The sequence below is a fragment of the Neolamprologus brichardi genome, chromosome 23 (genome assembly GCF_056152115.1).
Source record: "Neolamprologus brichardi isolate AB-2024 chromosome 23, ASM5615211v1, whole genome shotgun sequence".
In the NCBI taxonomy this organism is placed as follows: domain Eukaryota; kingdom Metazoa; phylum Chordata; class Actinopteri; order Cichliformes; family Cichlidae; genus Neolamprologus; species Neolamprologus brichardi.
Window position 1 is genome coordinate 25,741,351 of NC_142125.1, and position 24,776 is coordinate 25,766,126.

General features: G+C 42.6%; 1 protein-coding gene across 3 annotated transcripts in view; it reads left to right on the top strand.

Annotated features, from left to right (window-relative positions):
* Positions 1-24,041, top strand: part of mbd5 (methyl-CpG binding domain protein 5) — a 47,655-nt gene extending 23,614 nt beyond the window's left edge. For 2 of the 3 annotated variants that reach the window (XM_006792844.3, XM_006792843.3), the window contains exons 4-10: positions 1,281-1,452; positions 2,309-4,696; positions 15,637-15,857; positions 15,949-17,073; positions 17,558-17,631; positions 18,580-18,655; positions 18,744-24,041. In XM_006792844.3, coding sequence (XP_006792907.2) covers positions 1,281-1,452; positions 2,309-4,696; positions 15,637-15,857; positions 15,949-17,073; positions 17,558-17,631; positions 18,580-18,655; positions 18,744-18,806 — 4,119 coding nt within the window. In that variant the 3' untranslated portion in view covers positions 18,807-24,041. The remainder of the gene's footprint in view (positions 1-1,280; positions 1,453-2,308; positions 4,697-15,636; positions 15,858-15,948; positions 17,074-17,557; positions 17,632-18,579; positions 18,656-18,743) is intronic. The other variant, XM_035908543.2, reaches the window with a different exon arrangement.
* Positions 24,042-24,776: the final 735 nt, after the last annotated feature.

Here is a 24,776-nt window from a genome sequence, read left to right on the forward strand (position 1 = left end):
ATAACTGAAAATCCTACGATGTAACCTGAGTTGCATCTCCCAAGAAATGCGTTGGATTGAAGCAGCCCACAACTATTGTGAGCAACCTGTTCTGCACCGTTAGCTCCTCCTGTGCATTTTCAGCTACAGTTTTTTATTTATCAATGAGACAAACAATCATCACCTCAGTTTAAAGAATAATAATCAGTGTAAATATGGAGTTCCTACAGGGAGATTGCTGAAACTACTGAAATGGACATTAGAATTTTATGAAGAAGTTAAAAAGCAAACAAACAAACAAAAAAAACCTGGCTCTGCAATGACTCCCTGCAGAAGTGAAACTCAGGCATATGTTGGCAATCGGACTGTGTTTATAAATTATATGTTTGCAAACCTTCACCAATCTGAGGGTGATTGCAGTCAATCTGAGTTGGACTGATTGTTTGAAGACAGGTTGCCTTCCCACTCAGCGACCTGTATAGTGATCTTGAGATTGAAAGTGGTTGCTCAGAGGTTGCATGCTCAACTCCTGGATGACAAGTTAGCTCTTTTACTAGTCACAAGAAGACTGCTTACTCTAATGTGACTGGAACCTTAATGATAGAGGTCCCGGTTGATCTCTGCTGTCAGGTTTTTGTCCTGGATACAAATAGGCTAAACTTTATTATTACAGCAGCACCTTTTTAGTCGTACTGACCAAAGCACTTAAAGCTCTCTCACATTCACACGGTGCTTTTAATGCGCTTCACTCTCACTCGCAGTCTGCTGAGTTGTCTGCAGCAGCTGTGCTGGTTTCAGTCTGCTTTATGTCGTTCTATATCAGTTTTATCTTCCTTTGTAAAACCAGTTGTTGTGCTGCCAGTGCACTTCACTGTTTTTCTCATTGGGGAGGTGCTCAACCTTTGTGTGACTGCTTGACCCGATTGATGATGTGTTGGTAAATAAAGACAGATATGAAAAAGGCATCCTGGGTATGGTGAATTTGATTAACAGTGTATATGATATATATGTATATATGACAGAAAATGGGGAATGGCTAAAATGGCTAACAATAAAGGCCATTGCATGAGAGCGCAGAAACATGGTGCAAAACGTAAATTAATTAAGCAAAAAGATTGTGAGTAAACTTAAACTACTTAGAACTGAAGAAGCTTCTCGGATGAGAGGTGAAACATCTTCAAGCAACTTAAAGAAGTCCAGACGCTTTTCTTTGCAAGCTCCTTTGACGATTGTGAGTAAACAAGCAAAACATTGACCAAGTCAGTTCAGTGACTTCTATCCACTTTTATTTATCTCTTCAGGTGTTCAACTTCGACCCCGGGGCAGCTGTCAAACAGAGGACAGCGGAGGATGTGAAAGCAGACGAAGATGTCACCAAACTCTGCATTCACAAGAGGAAGCTGCTGGCTGTGGCCACACTGCACAAGAGCATGGAGACGCACCCGCCTCTGGCACTGACCAGTTCAGGAGGAGGTACGAGTATACGTTACAGCTCTGAAACCATTTGTTAGGACACTTGGAAGTTAGCTCCTATAAATCCAAATGAAAGAGGACAGTGTTGATGTAATTTAAGTCCTAGTTTTGGGAAATATCAGTGAGTTTGTTAAGTAATTTATCCATTGTAGAAGTTCAAAATTCTAGCTGAACTTATATAAAATAAGCAAATGAAATATTTGGAGGTTTTCAGGCCTTTCACGTTCCCTCGGTGATATTCTGTCAAATCCACTCACTTTTATTTGAACTCGAAAACAAAGACAATCATAAATACTTAAAATTACTGTCTATTCATATATAAATCATACTTTAAGATGTATAAAACAAAAGAAGAGAGAGGGAGATGCAGAGAGAAATCTATTGACACAAACTTGGAAGTAATAGATATAGAGTAATATGAAAATAATCAAGAAATTACCTGTCTGTTTTGTGTCTGCTAATGGTCAATCCACCTTTACAGTTGTACTACTGAAAGTCAGTCAAATGCAATATTAAAAAGGTGTGTGTTTAAGAGCTTTTTAGATTATTCTCAGTTTGTATTATTAGGGAGTCCAGCATAGCGAGCACCACAATAATCTGGTTCATTTGAAGTGAATGCACACGTGTTTCATAATCACGTTGAGTTAGGAATTGTCTTCTAGCGATATTTCCAAGAAGGAAGAAGGCTCTCTTGGTAAATAACTTGCCAGCCTATTAAAGTCCTACATTTTGAGTTAAACTACACATGGAGGTGAATAATAGTTACTTTCTTCTTCTGACTAATGTTTTCTCCAAGCTGTTGGTCCTGGTTTAACTCAGACTTTCCTTTTCTTTCTTTCTTTCTTTTCTCTTTAAGGTACATCGTCCGTGGTTGCTGTGCATTCCACAACTCAACGAGCAATAAGGACTAAACCCCACGATGGCGTGCCCAACTCTGTTGGCCCTGACTGTAAGAACCCTTTCAAGGTGATGATGGTAGGCGGACAGCAGCAGCAGAGGCTGTATCCACCCCAGGAGTTGGGTGGAGTCCAGCAGCCAGAGCATTACCCTGGATACCCCAGGCTGCAGAGGCTGGGCAGCGGGGAGCCAGGCCCTAAATCCCCTTACCGGTCCGGGTATGGAGGCATGTTGAGCCCACCTCCATCTGGTGCTAAGCTTTATGGAGATGGCTCGCAGTCTCCCAGTACAGAAACTCTGGGCAGCCCTGAGGGCTTTACAAGGACCAATCCTTGTGGGTTTCCAGGAGGCGGTAGCCCTGGCTCAGCCTCTATCCACGGAAACACTAGGACACCTCTTTCCCCGCCTAGTGTGATGCTTCACGGCTCCCCAGCGGGCCAGCCATCGTGTGCCATGACAGGAAGGACTAGCACGCCCCTCTCCCCAACGGCCACTGCCAAAAGCCCTGTCATTAACATGAACATGCCGCGGGGGAACTTCCCCCCTGGTATGGATATGCCCCGTGCAACATTTCACCATAAAACACAGCCCCCTGTGCACCCTGTACCGCCCCCTCCATCCATACCGCCATCCTGTGCCCTCCAGAAAAGGCAGTTAACGTCTGAAAAGGACCCCTTAGGCATCCTGGACCCCATCCCTAACAAGCCAGTCAGCCAGACTCCCACCAATGCCCCAACGCCCTCCAACTTCCAGCCTAATATCCACTCTCAGGTACCAGTGATGAATGTAAACATACCCCCTCCTGCCATTGTTCCCTTGCCAAGCAACTTACCGTTACCCACAGTGAAGCCTGGGCCTGTGGGTCATGGTGGCCATGTTCAAAGGACTCAGCAGGGTGGTCCGGCTTCCTCCATGTCTCCCTCCCCCGTTACCTCACCTGTCCACATGGCTGGGCCTGCGCTTGGGAGAATAGAGACCTCCCCTCATCGCTCGCGTTCATCCTCCACCTCCTCTGACCACGGTAACTTTGCGATGCCCTCGGGACATCAGGCCCCGTGTGGCACCATAAAGGTTCCTCCTCGTTCCCCTCGATCAGCTATGGGGTCTCCCAGGCCCGCCATGCCCTCCAGCCCCTCCACCAACAAAACCGATGCACTCCATCAGTACAAAGACTCCCAGCTGCTGCCCAGTATGGCAAATTCAATTGGCGCGCAGCAGCATGGCAACCCCATGTACTCTCCAACCTCTTCCTCCTCCTCGTCATCTTCTCTGGCCACGCCCAGTGCTTCCCAGAAGGGTCACCCGGGACTCCTGGGGATGCCCCTCAACCAGATCCTCAACCAACAGAATGCCGCTTCCTTCCCCGCCAGCAGCCTCCTGTCAGCCGCAGCCAAAGCACAGCTAGCAAATCAAAACAAACTCAGCGCTGCTGGCAACAGCACTACTGGCATGGCTGCTGGTGGTGTTGGTATGTCAGGCATGGGGGCAGGTGGCGGAGGTAATGGAGGGGGTGGAGGGCATCCTGGCCCCGTTAGCGGCCCTCGAGGCATGGAAGGACACAGCACTTTAAATCCCATGCTCCCGCCAAACTCCACCATGCTGCTCAACACTCCTGAGGGCCAGAGCGGCCGGGCAGCTCTCAGAGACAAGCTCATGGCCCAGCAGAGGGATCCCATGCGCAAACGAAAGCAATCATCCGGGAGCGGTGCCGTAAACCATGACAACAACATGGTGTATAGCATGCTCAGCAAGCCAGGCTTGGGAGGACACCACATGCCGGGCCCCAGTGCCACTGAGCAGCTACGAAAAGTGGGCCGACTCGGAAACCTTCACCCGAACACCTCCATGGCCCAGCTTCTTCAGTCCATGAGCAGCCACAGTTCTCACAACCTGGCAGGCAGTGGTCATCGTCCAGGTCTAAATCCCGGACCGGCATCCGGCGCTTCAGGAGTCACACCGCTACACTACAACGACAGTACGGGCATGGTCCCCGGTGGCACTCAGCAGAACCTCCTTGTCCAGCAGAGGCTGCGGGGTCCAGGGGAAACCCTGCAGCACTGCCAGAACATCGACACTTCTGGGGGCCACCTGGGCCCACGTCCAGGCCAGTTCCCGGACATGATGGCTCAGATGCAGGCATCCTCCATGAGTAACTGTGGGCCTATGGGGCCAGGCGGCACACTGGTGGGACCTGACGGCATAGCGCTGGGGCGCCCAAACACTAACCCCCCACCACTATCGCATCCTGGCCCCCACCCCTCACAGCTTCATAGCATGGGACGGACTAACATGGTGATTCCACACGGAGGTGGTGATGGAAGCTGTACCCAGAGCGTCTCCGAGACAGGTGAGATGAGATTAAACCTACTACTAGCTGTATGACAGGTAGAAACAGGAGGAAGGTATGGAAAATGCTGAACATCAATAATCTTAATGTTTATTCAGGATTCATTACAACCTGTCACATTGTTCAAAACCTCCATCTAGGTAACACCATCTCTATCAAGGTATGATTTTATGCAATCTCAAACTATAAGGGAAGACATTACTAGAGTGTCATTTACTGCCATGTATGTTGAATACTCTGGTGCTACGAAAGAAGTGAAATCTTTATCATTCAGAAGGGATGCATTTAGAAGAATGCACTAGAAGTACTAGTGGGGAATGGTCTGACAATGTGATTGGGATTAGGGCTGGTCAATATGAGAAAAATCTAATATGATATTTTATGGCTACATCACGATACACGATATATATCACGATATGTTTAAATAACCTCCAAAAACAAATGTTATTTTAAACCATATAGTGCCTAAAATTGCACTGGTATACTCATTCAAATCAGCCATTCAATGTTTTTTTTTTTTAAATTATCCGTTCGTGGCATGTGGGAGGGAGAAAAAACCTCATAGTGAATTACATGCAGACAGCTTAATATTGCCATGGCAATTTATACTCGATGGTTACGATAAAGCCATTTTAACCATCGTGCGTAGAAAAACTTGCGATACATCGAGTATGTTCAATCCCTAATTGGGAGTATCTCAACATTTTTAATTCTATATATCTCTACTTGTGAGGTGAAAAATAAGTCTGTTCTAGTGTAGGAACAGTGTCTACTTGGGTAAAACGTGAAACTCCTTTTAGGAAACTTAGACCTTCAGACATCCACCAGGCCTGCTTCTGTAGCTTAATATTCAAGCATATTCTACTTACCTGTGATAGGGGAGCCCTAGAGGTTGGTTACCAGTCTAATGATTGAGACATCACACAATGAAAATCTTCCCTCATCAGCAACAGGCCTGAGCTATAGCTGATATTCATTTTAAATACATGTTTGACAGAGCCTAGGTCATCCTCACTGGGACCATATATGTTGACAAGGCATACCTCCCATCTGTCAATTAATCCGTTCAATAAAATGTTATCTTCCCTCAGAGTTTCTGTAAAATTAACTTGTCTGTGGATGAGTATAGCTACACCTATTTTTCTTCCTGATTAATGTGAGAAAAAATACACTTTTTCTGCCCAGGACTTTTTTTCAGGAGTGTTTCCTGCAGTGGTGCTATAGAGACCCTTAACATTATAACTTAAAACGTTTAATCCATCCATTGTCTATAGATAAAATAATATTTTTATGGAGAAGAGGATTAGGGTAGGAGGTTCTAGTGGACCTGCTAGCTTTAGCTGTGTACTTGTATTTTTGCAGTTTTTCTGCTTTCATGTTTAGCGGTTCTTGTTTTTAAAGACACAATGAGTAGCCACCCAGGACTGTCGGTACACGTAAGTAACCACTTATTTAAGTTTTTGTAGATTGTCCACTGTTTTCGATGTTAGATGAACAGATGCTAGCATGGCTGCTTGTGCAGGAGCGTGAACCTCTTGTCCAGGGATTTGCAGTTTACGGGTTGTTGTTCTGCTTTTACACAGTTTGGGCATTTCTCGGAGGGAGAAAGGCAGAATCACCATCATTTTTCTGACACTGTGCTTTGTGCCGAGTTGCCATGTGGCTCTGTAAATAGCTTTGCAACCGCATGTATAAAAAAATGAAATAAAATAAGAGAGTTTTGTGGAAGCATGATTACTCAAGAAGGGCCTTCTTGAGTAATTGTAAACTTAGAGCTCAGGTGTGTGCTATGAATGCCACAGGAATGTGAGATTACCGGCTGTGTTTTTGGAGAAAAATAACGTTGAAATTTTAGATGTATGTTGGTCAAATTGCCAGATTTGGGAGAACCGTTTTCCAAGCGATCTATTTAAGGAAAAATGTGCCTAATAACACAGATCGAAACAGAATAACCTCGGCTTACATCCCTTACTCCCCTCCCTGCGATAATCTCAATTAAGATGTGGTTTCTATGGTTATGAGCGAGCTAAAACCGAGGGATTTAGGTGATAGGCCCTGAGCTTAGACCGTCAGGTTCCTCCAGTATCTCCGAGCTAATGAGCAGGAGCCCCCTCATCCTTTGGAAGGCCGGGCTAATTGTCAGTCAGCCAGTGTTTCCCTTTGTTTTATTTGTATGCTAGCATCAGTCAATGGTGTAAGGAGATGGAAATGGGATCTGCATCACGCTTTAAGGGAAGCAACCCAGATAGGGCGCTCTAAAGAGCTTCTCCCAGCAAGCCGGTCGCTATAGTAACGATAGACCCTGAATGGAGACCAGAGTGAAGCCTTTGATGAGGGTTTAGGCCTGTGTGTGTGTCTGTTGCTGCTTGTGTATTACAGTGTGTGTATGTGCATCTGTTTATTTGTGTGTGTATGAGTGACTGTATGTTTTTGAAACTGCTGAAAGAACCTACATCTTGTTTTTTTTTAATTTTTTTTTTTTATTTCCCCCTCCTCTTTCCTGCCTGCTGAGGGGACTGGACTCCGAATTTATGTATTCATTGTGTGTCCATGTGTCCTCATATGGTTTATAATGGCAATATCACCAAGGGCTGCTGCAGGCCACCTGTTCTTATCACCAGGTGCCCTGTTGGTCTGATTTTTTTTTTCCCTTTCCCAAAGTCAACTCATTGAAATTCAGGTGGTCTTCTGTAGGCCATGAGATAGGGATGGGAGGAGAAGCATATGTTTAAATGAGATTAATTATAGCCTGAGGTTTGGTTTCAAGTCTTCAGAGTCAAAAGTACTGTTTAATTCTTCTTTTAAGTACTTAAAAGAAGAATTTTAAAAAAGAATGACAAGTCATCAAATCTAACCCCCTCAGAATCTGCTGGATTTTTTTGTTCAGTTATTTTTTAGTATATTTAATGTAAATTTTTACTTTCACATTAGGAAAGGATGCGTACTAGGAAGGATACTATACTAGGTTGAAATGTGGCTCATTTTAATTATTCTTTCCTGCATACAGGATATTCACATGGAAACACTGAGGCTTTGTTAAACTACAGCAAAAGTAATTTTCCACTTAGTTCCAGCATGATTATTTCTATATCCTGCCCTGAAAATTAGATTCATACTGGAGGAATCACAGATACAAGATGAGCCTGATATTTAAATGTAGGGCAAAAAGAAGACCTTTCACATGCTACAACTTGCTTTGACTAGCCAAGTATCCTACATGGGGTGATATGAGCATTGGAGTTTGGCTAAAATTCACTTTTTTAAGTTTTTCCATTCAATTATCAGGAAACTGATCCTGTATTCAAGGGTATCAACTGCTCGTGTCTGTTTCTTTGCCTTGTAGACATTGAACTGGAACTATTTTGGCTGTTCGAACTATTATATGGGGATATTTTAAGCAAGAGTTCTTCAGATCTTCTATTTATGAGAAGCGGCCAATCAAGACAAAGTTCAGGGCTTTACACACTGGCCACGTGAAATCTGTGCAAATAATTTGTGTGTTGAGAATATATTTTGGAGTTACCTGTTGTTAATAAAGCCCTTCATACGGACCACAGAACGTAATTGCGTCATATAGTTTTTTGGCTCAAGCTTGATTTTTTAGATAAATAGATATGGCCATTCAGATCACTGCATTTACCGACAAAGTGCTCGCAGTTCAAACCCTCACTGGTACTGAATATAAAATAATATGGAAACGGTAGAATAATGCTGTTATAACTTAGAAACACAGCCAGATGCTTCTCTGGGGTTTCGGCTCAATGAAATGGATTTCTCTGCCTCCTCAAATGTTGTCCCAACTCTAACAAGAGCTCAAACTACCCCACTGACATCCTGGAATTTGTACCAATCAGGATCGCCTCATCGTCACTTTATGTTGACTTCATTTTCTTTACAGTGCTTAGTCTTTTGTTGAGGATGGATTTTCCACAAAAACTCTTTTGTTGTGTATATGTGCTACACAACAAAAGAGTTCAGATTTCTTTAAAAAGGGGGGGTGGGGTAAAAGGGGAGTTATTCCTTCCCACTGTTGCCAAATGCTTGCTCATAGGGGGTTGTCTAATTGTTAGGGTTCTCTCTAGTATTGTAGGGTCTGTACCTTACAGTAATAATTGCCATATCACAGCTGTTGTTGTGATATGTTGTGGCTCCATTTTCTTAAGCACTCCATTGAAGCAGTCTTTTAATGCAGACACTAAACACCTTTCTGTTGAAATATTTCAGTTTCACAGTACTGAGGAACATTTTAGCTATGTGGATAAACGGAATGACTCCACCAAGGATCAGTGTAACAATAGAGATTATTTTGAGCTGTGACTCATGTAAAGCTACTCTAACAGAGTCCAAAAATAAAAATATGCAGCGAAAAATGAGCGTAAAGGTGATGTTTTGATGAAAAATTGTAGGAAAATCTCCCAGTTCATGCAAGCTTTGCTCCGACTGTCAGAAGATGAAACCAATCCTGCAAGCTGTTTGGAAACAGAGGACTATATTCCACATTATAATTGAACCAGCATGTAGGCAGGTCTGACTCAACACCATATGGAGTCCAACGCTGCAGAAGAGGAGAAGCAGCCTGTTGCCTCCACCTGTTGCTTGTTACGTCTGTTTTCTATTAGTTGAGATTATGTTGCCACGTTTTACTGTTTTTCTACTAATTTCCACTGAATAAGTTCATTTGGTTTCCTGGACGGTCTGCTGTTGTTAACCTGCTCAGGGTGCAGAAGATAGCCTCAAGTGCCCTTTGTACCATCTGCTTTATAATGCCTCACGATGCATCTACAGCTGTGTTTCCCGCACTAGATCAGAACTAAAAATATTCTGTGATGCTTGTGAACCTTTAATCAAAATCTTGGTCATCACATGAGCCCAAAGTTGCCTCAGGTTGCCCCATGTCGCAGAGCGAGTGCTTCCAGTTTGCAAGGCCAGTCATTATTGGGCTTTAACACACCAGCCAATCAGGAATTGTAGCTGATCGTTTTCTTTTTTGTGTGTGTAAAAAGCACAGGGAGTTTAGCTGGATTTTAGCCGAGTGTATATCAGTACATTTGACAGGGAATTCCTTGTTCTGCTCAGTAGATGCCTGCAGTATAATTACTGTAAGAGAAGTTCAGCATTAATGTTTTTAGTGATCGTTAAAGGTTTTCTGAATGCTTCATTTTGTTTTTTTAATGTCAGAGAAGAGGGTTAAACAACATGAAAATAAGTGTGGATATTTTCATAGATAGGAAATTAAGCCTTATGCAACTTATATTAGACTATTCTAAACATTTTTTGAATGATAGTTGAGCGTACTTACAGTGCTATGAAAATTTCCCAATTTCTTAGTTATTGCATTTTTTTTACACTTAGTCCTTAGCCCTGCAACAGACTGGCGATTTGTCCATGTTGTCCCCTGCCTGTTGCACTGTGGTAGTTAAATATAGGCTCCAGGTTTTCCCTGACCCTGAATTGGATGAGTGAAAGGAGATGGTTGTGCCACCACTGGCAGTTGTCTTTGCAGAATTGTTTTAATTTAGCCACTTTGGGTGGTTTTCAAACATGAACAGCCTCTTTAAGTCCAGGCTTTGACTAGGCCACCCCACAACAATTTGTGGGTTGTTGTTGTTTTTTTGTTTTTTTAGCCATTTAGAGGTGGACTAGCTGGTGTGGTTTGGATCATTGTTCTGCTGCACAGCCCAAGTTTGCTTTAGCTTCAGGACAATAACTGATGGTCAGACATTATTATAGGACTGGGCAATATATCGAGTTTTTAAATATATCGATATATTTTTATATGAGATGTGACAATATCGTTTATCGTTCTACGCAACGTAACTCTGCCTCGCCTCTCCTTCTCTGAACACAACTCCCCTCCCCCATCGCTTCACCTGCAGGCAACAACAAGATGGACACGGCAGCTATCAAAGAGGAGGTGGTCGGTAAAAAGAAAACATTTGGAGATTACTATTTTAGTGCTGGTTTCGTTAATCTCGTTAAAATGACGTTAACGCCATAACTGCATTAACACGGCAAATCTCCGTTAACGAGTTACAGCGGATCGCCCCGTGCGTGGGGCTGCACGGCGCCAACGCGTTAACAAGCTAACCGCACTAACGCATTGATGCCATGCAGCCCCACACATGCGGGCTGCACGGCCTAAAATCCTTTCATTTTCTCAAAAATCACCAGTGCGCCTTATATTTTGAATTCTGGTTGTGCTTACTGACCGCAAACCAATTTTATGTGGTACAGGCACTCAGCATTCTGTCAAAAAATGTTTTAGTACGACTTTGGTAAGCTATCAAGCCGCACCGCTTGATGGATTGTCAGAGCATTACTGTACTGTGCGCGTATAAGGACCACAAATGGCACCTGTTAATAGACACTGTTACAAAGCAGATTTCAAAATCAAGGCTGTCAGTCTCGCAGTAGAAGTTGGGAACAGAGCAGCTGCGAAATCTGTCTTTGTTATTATGCTCAGCGTCTTTTAGTTTACATTTTGACTGCACAATTGTGAGCTTTTTGTTATGCACAAAAACAACATTGTTTTATTTTAATTATGGAGCATTATTATTTAATAAATGCTGATAATTTATTTCTGAGTAATTTCTTCATTTACATCTACGCCGTATGTTAATAAAGGTGCCTGTGTGAGATCTGGGACACAGCTTTGACTAAGAACTCTCTTTTTGTTCTTACTTTATGGCTTAAAAAAGAAATATATATCGCCATCCAGCTAAAGAATATCGAGATACGAATTTTAGGTCTTATCGACCAGTCCTACATTATTATTTAGGATTTTCTGGTAGAAAGCAGAATTCATGGTTCCATCAGTTACAGCAAGTCATCCTGAAGCAGCAAAGCAGCCCCAGACCATCACACCACCACCACCATGTTTGACTGTTGGTGTGATATTCTTTTTATGAAATACTGTGTTAGTTTTATGTCAGATGCAAACCTTCCAAAAATGTCAGCTTTTGTCTTGTCAGTCCACAGAATATTTTCCCCAAAATCTTGGGGATCATCCAGATGTTTTTTGGCAAATGTGAGATGAGCCTTTATGATCTTTTTTTGGTGAACTCTCCCATGGATGCCATTTTTGCCCAGTCTCTTTCTTGTTGACTTGACTCATGAACTCTGACCCTAACTGTGGCAAGTGAGACTTGCAGTTCTTTGGATGTTGTTATGGGTTTTTTGTGACCTCCTTGGCTATGTCCATATGTATATGGGTATTTTTTTATAATAGGGATTTCTCAGAGTGTGTTTTGAAAAATATCTCAAAAGCTGTGAAAAGTGTGCCAGATCATCAGATAGTGATATAACGGTAACCGTGAAGAAATGATGGCTGATTAAAAGCCACAGCGCACAGCCTTTTATCATAAAGGGAGATAAAAATGCACACCTTTGTCCACATGTAAATGCAGAAACGTAGTTTTCTGAAATCTTCATCCTGACAGGAGTTTTACAAAAGCTCCATTGTCAGTATGCATGAAACAGACTATGTTTACAAAAAATACCCGTGTACATGTGGCTGTAGCAAAGGAGGTCACAAAAGAACTAAAACGAACATGTAAAGAACTGCAGGCCTATGGGCAGAGTTCATGATTCCCCTGGATGAGTCTTCGATGCACTCCTGGAGTACTTTCGGTAGGTTGGCCACTCCTGGGAAGGCTCGCCACTCTTCTCCATTTGTGGGTAACTGCTCTCACCGTAATTCACTTGATGTCAATTACTTTGTTTCTCGGCTACTTCTTTACATTGTGTTGGCTAGGCAAACTGAACTTGGAAAAAAATGAGTTAATAAGGTTAATTCATGATTGAACAAGGGGGTCACTTACCTTTTCCCTTAGGGCCACGTAGGTTTGGGTAGCACTGAGTAGCGTTTCTCCCTTAAATGAAATCATCATTTAAAATTTGCTTTTCTGTATTTTTGTCTAATACTAAAAATAGTTTGTTGATCTTAAATTTGCACAGTAAGAAATGAATAAGAATTGGGGCATTTTTACAGCACTGTAGATGAAGTTATGTTTTGACCACATGCTGAACAAATACACTTTTAGCTTTCAGCTAAAGTCTCATTTATGTATTTTGGCCTTAGAGTTCTCCTGTTGGCAGCGTTACCATTTGGACATGTATGGGAAATATTCAGTAAATGTTGGTGGGTGGGAGCAGGTTAAATAGTGTTTTCGTCACTGAATGGTGGATGTTACTGTCTGAAGAGCCCTGAAACGCTTTGAAAGTGGCCTAGTCATTGGCGTCTTAGCTTTAGCCTCTGACCATCTGTTTCTATACAGCGCGCAAGCTTTGAACACCCTCCCCCCCCCCCCCCCCCCCCCTTCTCCTGCCATCAACAAATACTCCAAAGTTCATTGTAAACCCCCCCTGGTCCTCCACCCCCCTTCAACCCAGCTGACCACCGCCCCCATCCCCCAGCAGGCTAAAATCACACCACCCGACCCTCGTAACCCACCCCCCCATCCACCACAACTCCCCCACCACCAGCACCACCTCCAAACAAGCTTCCTGGCAGCGGACAGCACCACCAATCATCACTCGGTTGCCAAGGCAACCTCCCCCAGCAACAGCCGTCACTATATCATAGCAGTAGCGGAGAGGACGTGGGGAGGAAGAGGGGGGATGGCCGAGTCGTGGCTCACAGCATTAAAGAGAGAGTGAGAGAGAGGGGAAGAAAGAAAAGAGGAGGAAAAAAAATGGAGAACACACAGCTGCCCTTCAGCTACGTCGCATCACACCAGCTGCTCCAGTCGCTGCTCTCTCTCTCTCTCTCTCTCTCTCTCTCTCTCACACACACACACACACACACACACACACACACACACACACACACACACACACACACACACACACACACACACGTACGTCAGGCTGCTGAGATCCTGTATGCGCTCTGGCTTTGTCTGCATAACATTGCTGCTGGGCTTTCTCTTCATTCATTGATACATCTGTGGCCTCCGTGTATTTTCTTCATGTTCTGTCCTTGGATGCTTCGCTAACAAGTCTGGCTGTACCGTGCATCTGGCAGCGGGTCCATCTGTTAGCTTTGGGAGCAACAGATTGCTAATGTGGAACTTTTTTTTCTTTGATTGTAGAAGCCACGGTCGGGGACACTTTCTAAACAACTCGTTTTCTAGGTTTAAAATCCACCGAACTGAGAGGTTTATTACACAGATGAACACAAGGGCACAAGAGATTAAAAAAAAAACATGCTACAGCTGCTGAGATTTTTAATTATGTTTATGATTTTTATTTATACGGCATTGTTGTTGACAGAGTTACAGAGTGCGTCACTGAATGAAGTTAAAAAAGTATTATGGTGACGTTCCAGAAATACAACTGAAGACAAGGCAGAATAACAAAATATTAGACAGGATTTAAAACACACTACTTTAAGCCTTTTGATAAAATAACATAATATGATGACATTTAAATGAGAAGTTTGTATTCTGGTTTGATTGGGCAGACTGGTCCACTAATTGGGAGCACTAATGGCAAATTATCTTTGTTTGCTAGCTGAGTTGCTTTCACTAATTTTAGCCCTAGATATACCTTTTATTTTGAAGGCGTATATTCTCTGTTTCCTGTTTGTGATCTCACCACTCAGTGAGTAGTTGGCGAGTGTTTGCAGTTGGGATCTTACCTGAAAACTAGGATTAGCAGGTGAACCTAAATTGCCCAAGGGTGTGAATGTTTGTTCCCTGTGTTGGCCAGGATAGTTTCCAGCTCCCTGCTGTATAAAAGCTGTATAAGCGTTTAAGAAAATGGATGGATGGGTTCTAAAGTAGGAATGTACTCATCTAGTCCAATCCCGACTCAGAGCTGGATTCAGGATAAGGTTGTTTGGCTTCCTAGAGTGCTCAGGTGTAGCAGAGGGTCCGCTTTTCTGTGTGGTCAGGTGAGACGGTATTGCTGAAAAGCTCTGACAGCTGCGATGTTGTCACTTGTCCGGTGCTCATTGGAAAAGCTTTTGTTGCAATATTATGGTAACGAAATGTGTTGACACTGACGTCAGTAGGATTTCACTTATCAGCTCCCCTCTGCAAGTGAGTTTGTGTGCATGTGTGAGGAGGGGGGCACACAGTGAGAGCAAATAAAGGTGAGAGCAGCATGCAGTCACCTGATGATTTTCAAGCAGCATGTTGTGCTTTCTGCAAATTAGAGACAGTCAACACTGCACTACAGTGCACCTTAGCACGTGCTCTTTTATTTGAGTTTAAAGAATTATAAGAGGAATGAGTGCCCGTCTGCGGCTGTCTGCTTATTAAATTCAGGTTTTAGATCAGCACTTACAAAAAAGGTATCCGGTATAAGAAATGAAAAGTTCTTGCAGACTTTGAATGCAAAATTATTATTAATTTATTAATAATTTTTTATTGATTATTGCACTGTAGAGGCTGGTGAGGAACAACATTTCGTTTCAGCTGTGGATTTCTGTAAATACCATGTGAAATGACAATAAATCCTACAAACTTATATTAAGTTAACTTAACTGAAAAATGAGAAAAAAATAGGAAAGCAATCTTCTTATGTCCACAAGAAATAGATGGCCATTTGACGATGGTGTTATCTTATTGGTTAAAACAGGTACTGATTTGCAGTTACAGAAAAATGTTAAAAATCTGGTGATTCCCACCTCTACGAAATACAGTGAAGGCTCCAAACACTGGACCCTTTGGTAGTCGGGCTGGGGGCCACAGGTCCTTTGTTTGACATCCTTGATGTAAGCCATCCATTCTTGTTGATGAATGCAGTGAATATTGTGGATTATTTTAAAAAATGTTACTAGAATTACACTTCAGCGTGCTTTATCATATCATGTTTTACCAAAAATATAAAATATTGCTTAGTTCCTTAGTTGTGAAGTATCAGTGCTGTCTCTATTAAAATACACACCACGTCTGATGGTTCGAGCTCACCGGCCTCTCCCTGTTGTTTTGCAGGAAATCCCTCGTCACTTGGATGTGGAATGGGCGCTCTACAGCCACATGTCAACGCCGGCGGAGGTCAGATGTACCCGCAGCAGGTCCATCAGGGCATGCAGCAAGCAGTGGTATCTCATCCTGCCTACCAGGGGCAACAGCACTTCTCCGACAACCCGCCCTACGCTGACAGCAACAACGCCAACTCCGGCTCCATGGCGTGCCTCTACCAGAACTACCAGGTGGAGCAATAAGTCATGTTTTGATCTGTGTAGTATTTCAGATGTTTTAGATGACATTTCTAATCACAATGGCCCCTCTCTGTATCCACAGCAGGGGATGCTGCCACACCCACAATTTGGGGAGGAGCAGCAGCCCCAAGGTGAGGGACTTCCAGCGGGTACGCCTAGCTCTGACAGAGCCCCCGGCGGAGGGCCAGAATCGGTGGACGCCATCTACAGAGCTGTTGTGGACGCAGCCAGCAAAGGCGTGCATGTAACCATCACCACAACAGTGAGCGGGACAACGCAGGCGAGTCCGGTGCCCGCCCTCAGTGCCATGAGTGCCTTCACTGCCTCCATAAGGGAACCCGTCAACCTCCCCCAGGCAGTCAGCGCAGTCCTGCATGGGCACCAGGAAGGGGAGACCATACCCCAGCAAGCCAGAGTGCGGCAGGTGAGGCCTGGGCGGGGTCAGAAGAACATGGATCCAGGGAAGAGCACTCCAGATGGCCCTGAAGCCAATGATTACTTCCGTTCTCCTGGACGCGGGACTCCCAGGGGGCAGTGGGACGGGGAGACTCATCATGGGGGAGGCTTCGACAGTCAGAACAACAACAACGCCTGGGGTGGTGAGGAGTTCCTGGAGTGCTCGACCCAAGTAAGGAGTAGTCCCTGCATGGAGAGACCTGCCAGTCTGGCCCCTGCGCCACCCTGCCCCACCGATGGGTCCAACGACCACGGCCTGGTGATGGCCCATGATAAGGCCTACCTCGATGATGGCTTCCGGTTCAACAACTGCGGTCGGGCGCCAGCTAACTACAAGGAACGTCTGGAGCAGACGGTGGAACGTTGCGCCCATCTCAACGGCGCCACGCCCCACTTCAACACCCGGGGCTACGGAGAAGTCCTGGGCCCTCCGCGGCAGGATGATGACCAGTCACCCAGCTCCTCCACGAGCCTGGAGGGCCCTCTGGCTACAGCCAAAGACTACAGCCACTACAACGGCCACTTCAATGGAATGGCGCCCAGCCCTTCGGACACGAAGAGCCTGAGCAGTGAGGAGGACCTCCGGCAGCCAGACTCGCCCTCGTCGGAGCTGCTCCACTACAGGTCCAGGACCTTCAACATGGGAGAGCTGGTCTGGGGCCAGCTGAAGGGCTTCCCGCCGTGGCCTGCAAAGCTGGCCGGGGATGAGCAAGTGCACAGCGCTGCCATGCAGCTGCGGGAGCAGGCCAAGGTGAGGGGCCGGGGTAGTCTGTCACCACCTGTCACCATTTTGCTGGCCAGCGCCTCAGCCTGAGGAGGCTATGAGCAGCAATCCCAGTATTAAAAGTTTCAGCGAGTCTTGGATTACAATGAATTATCTTTCAGTTAAAAGGAGTTGCTTGCCAATAAGTCGAGAATAACTCGTATTTGACTGTAACTTTCAAATATTGCAGCTTTGAAAAGTCAGAAGGAAATAGAGCTTTTTAAATTTCTGTCCAGCGGCCATCGAGGCAGATGGACTCCAAATCACTCCAAAAACACATCCACAGCTTTACCTGCCAAATCAGAAGTGCAGAACAGAGCATGTCCGACAAACGGTGACTGCCAAATTATCCGCTAGACGCACCGAAGTGATAAACCAGAGTTCAAATTGAGCATCAGTTCCTGGTGCTTGGTGGGAAATTTTCAGTCTGGTGCTGAATGTGCTCAAATTGATTCCACTTTTCTTTGTGCAGGTAGAGCCAGAGAAGCTGAAAACACTAACTCATGACTTGGAGGCATTCGACCGCGCCGCCAAAAGAGGCCTGAAGTAAGTAACCTCACCCAGCACACTGGTGCTTTATTAATAATATAAACCCACCTTTGCTGTAGTTTGAGCTGAGCGAGGCCTTTTCGTGCTTCCTCTGATGATCTTTATCCAAAGTGGCATTGACACCTAGTGGTTAAAGATGGTGTCCTGCAGCAAAGGAGAGGCAAACATTTGTTTAAGTGAAACAATAAAACTTTAAACGCTAATACTTTATTCAGTGGCTCTGTTTCCACAAATTACACATATACAGCTTCTTTTTTCCTGGGTAGATATTAAAAACTGTTCTAGTCTTTTATTTCAATAATCCAAAATTAAAGCTTTAAAGGTATGTTTAAGTGACCTATGTGTTACAGCACACTCGTATCATTTTAACACCTAAATATGGACACATTGGAGGTTCTGTAATCCTCTGAACAACAAATAATGATGGACGTCATCACAGTGTATACTATAAACTTGTGTCAAAATATTAGAATAGTGTAAAGTTACAAAAAGATCAAATAGTATATAAAATCATATACTTCCCTGTAACTTCTAAATTATCTTTCCTACACTGCTTATTCTTTTGGCTGCTCCGGTCAGGGAATCATCTGCCTCTATCTCACCCTAACGCTCGCTTCCTCCTCTGATGCCACCCCTCTGAATGTCCTCCTTCACTACATCCATGAACCGCTTGGCACCATCTCCAAACCATATATCACAGCAGGTCTCACTCCTGTATTACAACAGTGGGACGTTTTCAGTTAAAGAGCTATGAGAAGTTCATTAGAAGCATAAATAAACACGTTGGTCACATGCAGTTGAACCAGCTGCTTCTCCGGTCAGTTTCCTCATCCTGTAGATGGATTCAAGTGTAATAATTATTTTTTAAGCTTCCTTTTTGTTGTAGTTTCTAATTTTAAAGTTTTCTTCTGCCTAAAAGTAAATAATACAAATATTGTCTGACAGACCGGGGAAACTGAATAATCACTTGGAAGCTGCTATCCACGAGGCCATGAGCGAGCTAGACAAGATGTCGGGCACAGTGAGTATTTGTGCTTTTCCTCTCTTCTCATGCACTGCTGTTTCCCCCGCATTCACCACCACATCGTTTCCTGTGTGTGTGCCATCAGATCCCGTCGAGGGATCGTCAGGTGAAGCTCCCCAAGCCGAAGAGGAGGAAGATATCCAGATAACATTGAATGTGTTGGCCCAAGAACGTCCTCAGAGCCTTTCGGAGACTTTGTCCGTTCAGCCTTGATGCGATCTGAGCTCTCTAACAGGTGCTACACGTGGACTTTCAGTGGTACATCGTTGTTCCATGATATCAACTTGACTTAATGACTGACCACAGAAGGTGCTGGAAATTCCAATCACCACTACAGTTTATAGACTGTAGGAAAAAACATGAATACAGAAAAACATTAAAAACGGTTGCAATTTGTCTACAGCTCACTGAATTAACTATTTTTTTCTAGTATAAGATAGTAAAATAAACAAAAAAAGCTACAAGCATTACCTTACATATTTAAGAAAAATAGACAGTCCAAATATTTCTGATACATTTTCAATATGTATATAGATAATCCTGAAATTTCATGCTATTAAGAATTGTATGTAAATATTGTACAATGTCATGTACAACCGTACCTAATGCACATTTTATCTTTTATTGTACAAAACAAAGCAGAAGTGTACCAATGTCTTGGTTTCTATTCAGAAATGCGGTCGCATATGGCCGCATGCATAGGATAAATAAGAATACAGCCTAAAGCTTTTATATGATGAACTGTAAGATGTGCTGTTTTCTTTTTTCTTTCTTTTTCTTTTCTTTGTTGTTTTATTTTTTTGTAAGGGAACAGCGATGAAACTGACATGAGCTCACCATAACAGTAGTCACTCCAGCTAAGTGTTCATTTGTAATGGGGAGAAAAAACAGTTCAAAAAACACAGAATGAACTTTACCAGCAGAAAGTGTTCAGTGTCCCACCCCACCCACACCCTGTATCCCTACCCTCCCACACACCCACACCCTGTATCCCTGTCCACCCACAGCCTGTATCCCTCCCACCGAGACCCCAGCCGGCTCCACCAGTCGTGTTACTTGGTCTGGTTCTGGGTTTTTCAGGTGTTGTAACTTATGAACAAAAACTTTTTTTGAGTGTTTTCAGAAGGAAAAATCCACTCACAGACACTTGATTTTCCAAAACCTCCACAATGATTGTTTTTAGAAGAGGTTCATTCATTTGAAGTAAAAATGATGGGGAAAAAAGTCCTAAGCATGTGTTGTCCATCTTCTGAAACGCCAAGACTTTTTTTAATGTTGTTGTAAATTAAATGCTATTAATTAATGTTGGACTTCAGAAGTTGAGCTCTTTCTGCCAGCGTGCTTACATACACTGTAGTCAACTCTGTTGACTTTACATCTGCTGGCTGTGCAGAGTTTTTAACTGGAACAAGTGTACATTGCAAAACAAGTTTGAGCCCATTTTAGGCTACAGAAATTGGTGGATATTGGTGGTCTTGGTGCATCTCTGAAAAACATCCCCAATTTAATGATTTCAGTGGTTTGGGGCTGAGGTTCTTGTGGTTTCTGAGCTGCGGCACAGAATAACGGAATGAGGAACCAGTTTTGAGGCTGCGTAGCGTCAGGTAGCAAGTGAGTTGGGGATATTTCAGTGGCAGGAGATTAATTTTGAACAGAATTTCAAGGCTGAAATGTCTGAATTTCTTAGGTAGCCCATCCCAAATTTAATAGCATGAGCAGTTCCAACATTGGTGTTGGGCATTTTTGGTTGCCTTTGGACCGTTGGTCTTTGGTTAGCATTTATAGATTTGGCACCAGATAATATGACCCTGAGCTATCTTGTCCTGTCTTAAATACCTTTAGCTTACCTTTAAACAGCTTTGAGAAGCCCACATAGAGTTGCATTACACAGTGACACAGTAGCTTGGGGTAATATCAGTGAACACAATTTCCAATAGTAGCCCAGCCCATAATCTCTGATGTCAGTGATTCCAGCTTTGTGACTGGCAATTTTGCAGTGCTGTTGGAAGTGGCAGTCTTTATTTTGTAAAAATCTATGGAATAGGTGTCAGATTTGGCGGCAGCTTGATGGATGTAGCGCAGCCAGTTCTGCCTTGTTGTGTCTTGAGGACCAGCCCACATTTTGACAGTTTTAAAACAAATGTAATACAGTATTAGGTTGCAGAAGTTTAAGCAACTTCTTACAGTAGCTTCTCCCAACTTTGAGACTGGCATTTTGTTTTAGTGTTTGTTTTCTGTTGGGGGGCGCGCATGCTAATGCCTTGCTAATGCCAATGTTTTTGGGATCTATACAAGTTGTTTTTTGAGGGGCATGCATCTGTAATACACTGTAAAACAAGAGGTAGTAGATACTGGGGGTTGTACTTAGGGTTGGGGAAAGTTCTCTGGAACTACAATCATAATGGAAAGAATCTGTGTGCTGTCTGTTTGAAATCACTGTGCATTTCATGTAGTCCCAGACATCTGCCGCTCCAGGTTTGGGACCAGTATTTTGTGTTGGAAATGCATAGAGCTGGTTCTAGATTGGGCACTAGCACCTACTAATAGGGAAATATGTATCAGTGGTCTAATTAAGACTTTTTCTTCTATGTCCTCTTTTATGGTCAACCCTTTTTGGTTGACATTATTTTAAATCTGCAGATGGCATAGCTGGATGCTCTGTTGGCTAGGGTTAACTTCCATGTCATTCGAGTGCTTACATGTAAAATGGCTTTTTTCAGGAGAAATATTTTGCTCCCTGATTACTGAAACCATAAAACTCCATCGCTACATGCATATAAACACACTGTGAGATGTTTAGAGACTCATCCTGGTCCATTTTCAGTATGATGAGTAAAATAAGCCCTGCTCTTAGATTTGAAAGCTTTAACTCTCATTGTTGGAGGTCAAAAAACAGAAACCACTACATCTGAAAATGCAGACAATTTCAGTTTGCTTTGTGTTCTCAAACTTTGGCCAGTTATTAACATGGGTGGATTTTTCCTTCAGCAACAAGAATCACAGGCTGCATCGAACGATCATGTCATTGATTGTCGCGATCATATTCTCGTGCTTGTTTGTACAGTGACTGTTTTTATTTTTGTTCTCCATGTGTTTTTACCCACAGCTTTCAGTAGAGTAACTGACCTCCGAGGCATCTGAAGCAACACTAACTGGGCTTTCCAGAGCAGTGAAAGCGCTTTTATTTTATTTTGGTTTTCCATTTTAGGGGCATTGTTGTTTGTTTTTCATATTGATGTAAATTATTTATGTACAGTACTCCATATTTATTTTAAGCTTTACAAATATGCTAGATGGCAATAATACTACCAAGAGTTGAGAACTCAAGCCTTATATGTGTATATGTATGTTTTCTTTCCTTTTTTTAACAAGTGAATTGATCATGTATTCAGAGTCCATTACAAACAAAAAGGTCATATTCTGTCTTATTTAAGAAGTGAACATTACAGATAACAGTCTTTTTAATTACAGTGAGGGTTTCTGGTCTTCATGTTTTTACTTGTTACAGATTGTGTCATGGTAGAGAAAAAGAGCATCTTATTTATGAATATGCACATCTGATGTTGGTAATAAATGCAGTTTGAACACTACAAGTTATCAGCGTTTGAAGCTGAGAAGAAGAATCATCACTCGATCGGTCTGACAGTATTGGAAACGGATCAAAACCACCGGGAATCTCTACGGAATAACCAAGTGCAATATTACCAATCGATGGCAAAGATCAACACTGCGAAACACTGCATCTCTCATTGTTTGGACTCTTCTGTGTTGCCTGTTTTGCTTTTTTTTTTTTTTCTTTTTTTCTTAATAGTCATCTTTTCTGATGCTCTAACCTGAGAGCAATGAAGTAGAAATTGATGTGTAGCTTTATTTTTACACACCAGCCACAACCGTTAACCCAATTAGCCTCAAAGTTTGAACTAAAATACTGTTACTTGAACTTTATACGCAAGAACTCTAACAAATAAAAAGTTAAAACCAAATAATACACTACTGAAAGAACAGATTCCCCTTTGTCAGCCTCTAAAACAAGGGGTGCACCATTATTGGCCAAATATCCATACTGACACTGGTATCGGCCAAATATCCATACTGATATTGGTATCGGCCAAATATCTGCATCTTTGGTAGATTTACAGATATTAGAGGCCAATATTTTGCAGCAAAGCACTAAAAAGACCTTTTAAACAAATTAATTATTTTACCTGACATCAAGGGTGAATTTTTTGTGCAACAAAAGCTGAAAAAAAAAATATAATTGCCCTTTGAAACATCCATTTCTGTGCTTTCCAAATGAAAACACTACTATGACTACATATCCATAACAAATGGAGCCTTTAAGTCAAATCTAATTCCTGCATTTTTAAGTCAAGTTGTACTGTATTTTCCAATGTGATGTCTCTCTACCTTATGGTGTTTTTGTGCACACTGAAAAAAACAGAGGATGTTTTTTTTGTTTTGTTTTTTGTTTTTTTAAAAAGGAAATTTCTTTTCTTTGTTTTTCTCTTTTGTTTACCGTTAAAAATATCAGTATCAAACACGAACACAAGGCATTGTTGTTACCTTCACGGCGGCAACAACATAAGCAATACCTGTGAAGAATGTGTTTAAAAACACATCCCCGTTATTTTCAGCGTGCACCCTTTTGAGAGTCGAGGTTTTGTTTTTTTGTCTTACTGTAAACCTTCGGAGGAGATGTCCTCCGGCCGTTTTCCAAAATGTGACGTTCGCTGTGGAGAACATGTGAGCTGTTTCGGTAAAGTTCATTCTGCCTCGTCTCCCCCTTCTCTCCACCTCTTTTTAAAAAAACAAACAAAACAAATTATGTTTTCTTTTTTGGTTTTTGTGCAATGACATGCAGGTTCCTGCACTTGTGACCGGAACCCCATGTGTTACGGATCTGTTATCGGTTTCTTGTAATTCGTGGTCAAGAGTTCAAAGCAATTTTTGTGTTTGAGGTGGTCCGTGCGGTCTATTTTACCCTCCCGTCTCCTTCCACCTGTGATTGTGTGAGGTGTGAGTGTGAGTTTTATTTTTTTCAGTGTTTGTTTCTGCTCTTTAAATCTCCCATCCTTTCGTTGTCAGTATTTTGTTTCTTCAACTTGTAATTAAGTATATATTTTCTCACTAATATATACTTTACAAAAAATAGACCTGCGTGAAGTATGATGTGCACTTGATTGCTCTTGTTTATTTTTCTTTATTTGCATTAATGTGGGCTAGGGATAGTTTGTCAGAGTCCATTATTTTGAGATTGTTTGGACTTTTTTTAATGGTTTGATGTACGCAGCATTTTTTTGTAAATATTGTGAAACATTACAGGTCATGCAGTGATGTAACATTTTGAAAAATGTTGCACAGATGTTTAAGATATTAAAAACATGGTCACTCTTACTTGAATTATCTGATTTGTTGTGCATTTTTATGCCTTTTTGTGGAGGCCGGGTGCTTTTCCCCCCAGGTTTGTTATTAAATATTTGTAAGAGGAAATTATTGAGAAAGTTTGGAGTAAAACCACAAGTCTAGTTTAAAGCTTGTTGTACACTGGCCTCTAGTGGAAAAGCAGGAAAGCACACTTATATGCAGGGTTTTTAACATTAATATTAAATATTACTCTTTAAATAGCTGCTGTTTGTCACTCTTCAAATTGCCCCAAACTTACATGAATCCACAAACAAAAAAAGCCCCTTTGCTTGAAAAACATCCAGCTACTAGACCTACTCAGCAGCCCTAGACCTCCTTTTTTATTAAATGTGGATTAAATGCTTATGTTTTTCAAAGTAGTCACAGAACATTTAGTCACATTTTTCACGTGGGGGAATACTACATAAAGTTTAAATATAATCAAAAGCTTCAGAGCAGTTCTTAAGAAGGAAGTAAATATTAGCTTTTACTAACTTGGACACTGTTCAAATTTTGTTATTTCACAACAAAACAGGGACTTTAATGTAATTTAATTGTGTTTCTATTACTTAATTATTTTTGGTGCAGCGTGAATGGAGCAAAAGCTCTTAAACTTGAGAAAATACTGTTAAAAGTAAAAAGAAAATCTATCCCAAAGCCATGTTTGGGGTCTGCCAGGCTGATTCAGACCCCCCGACCTTATGTTTGATTCCCC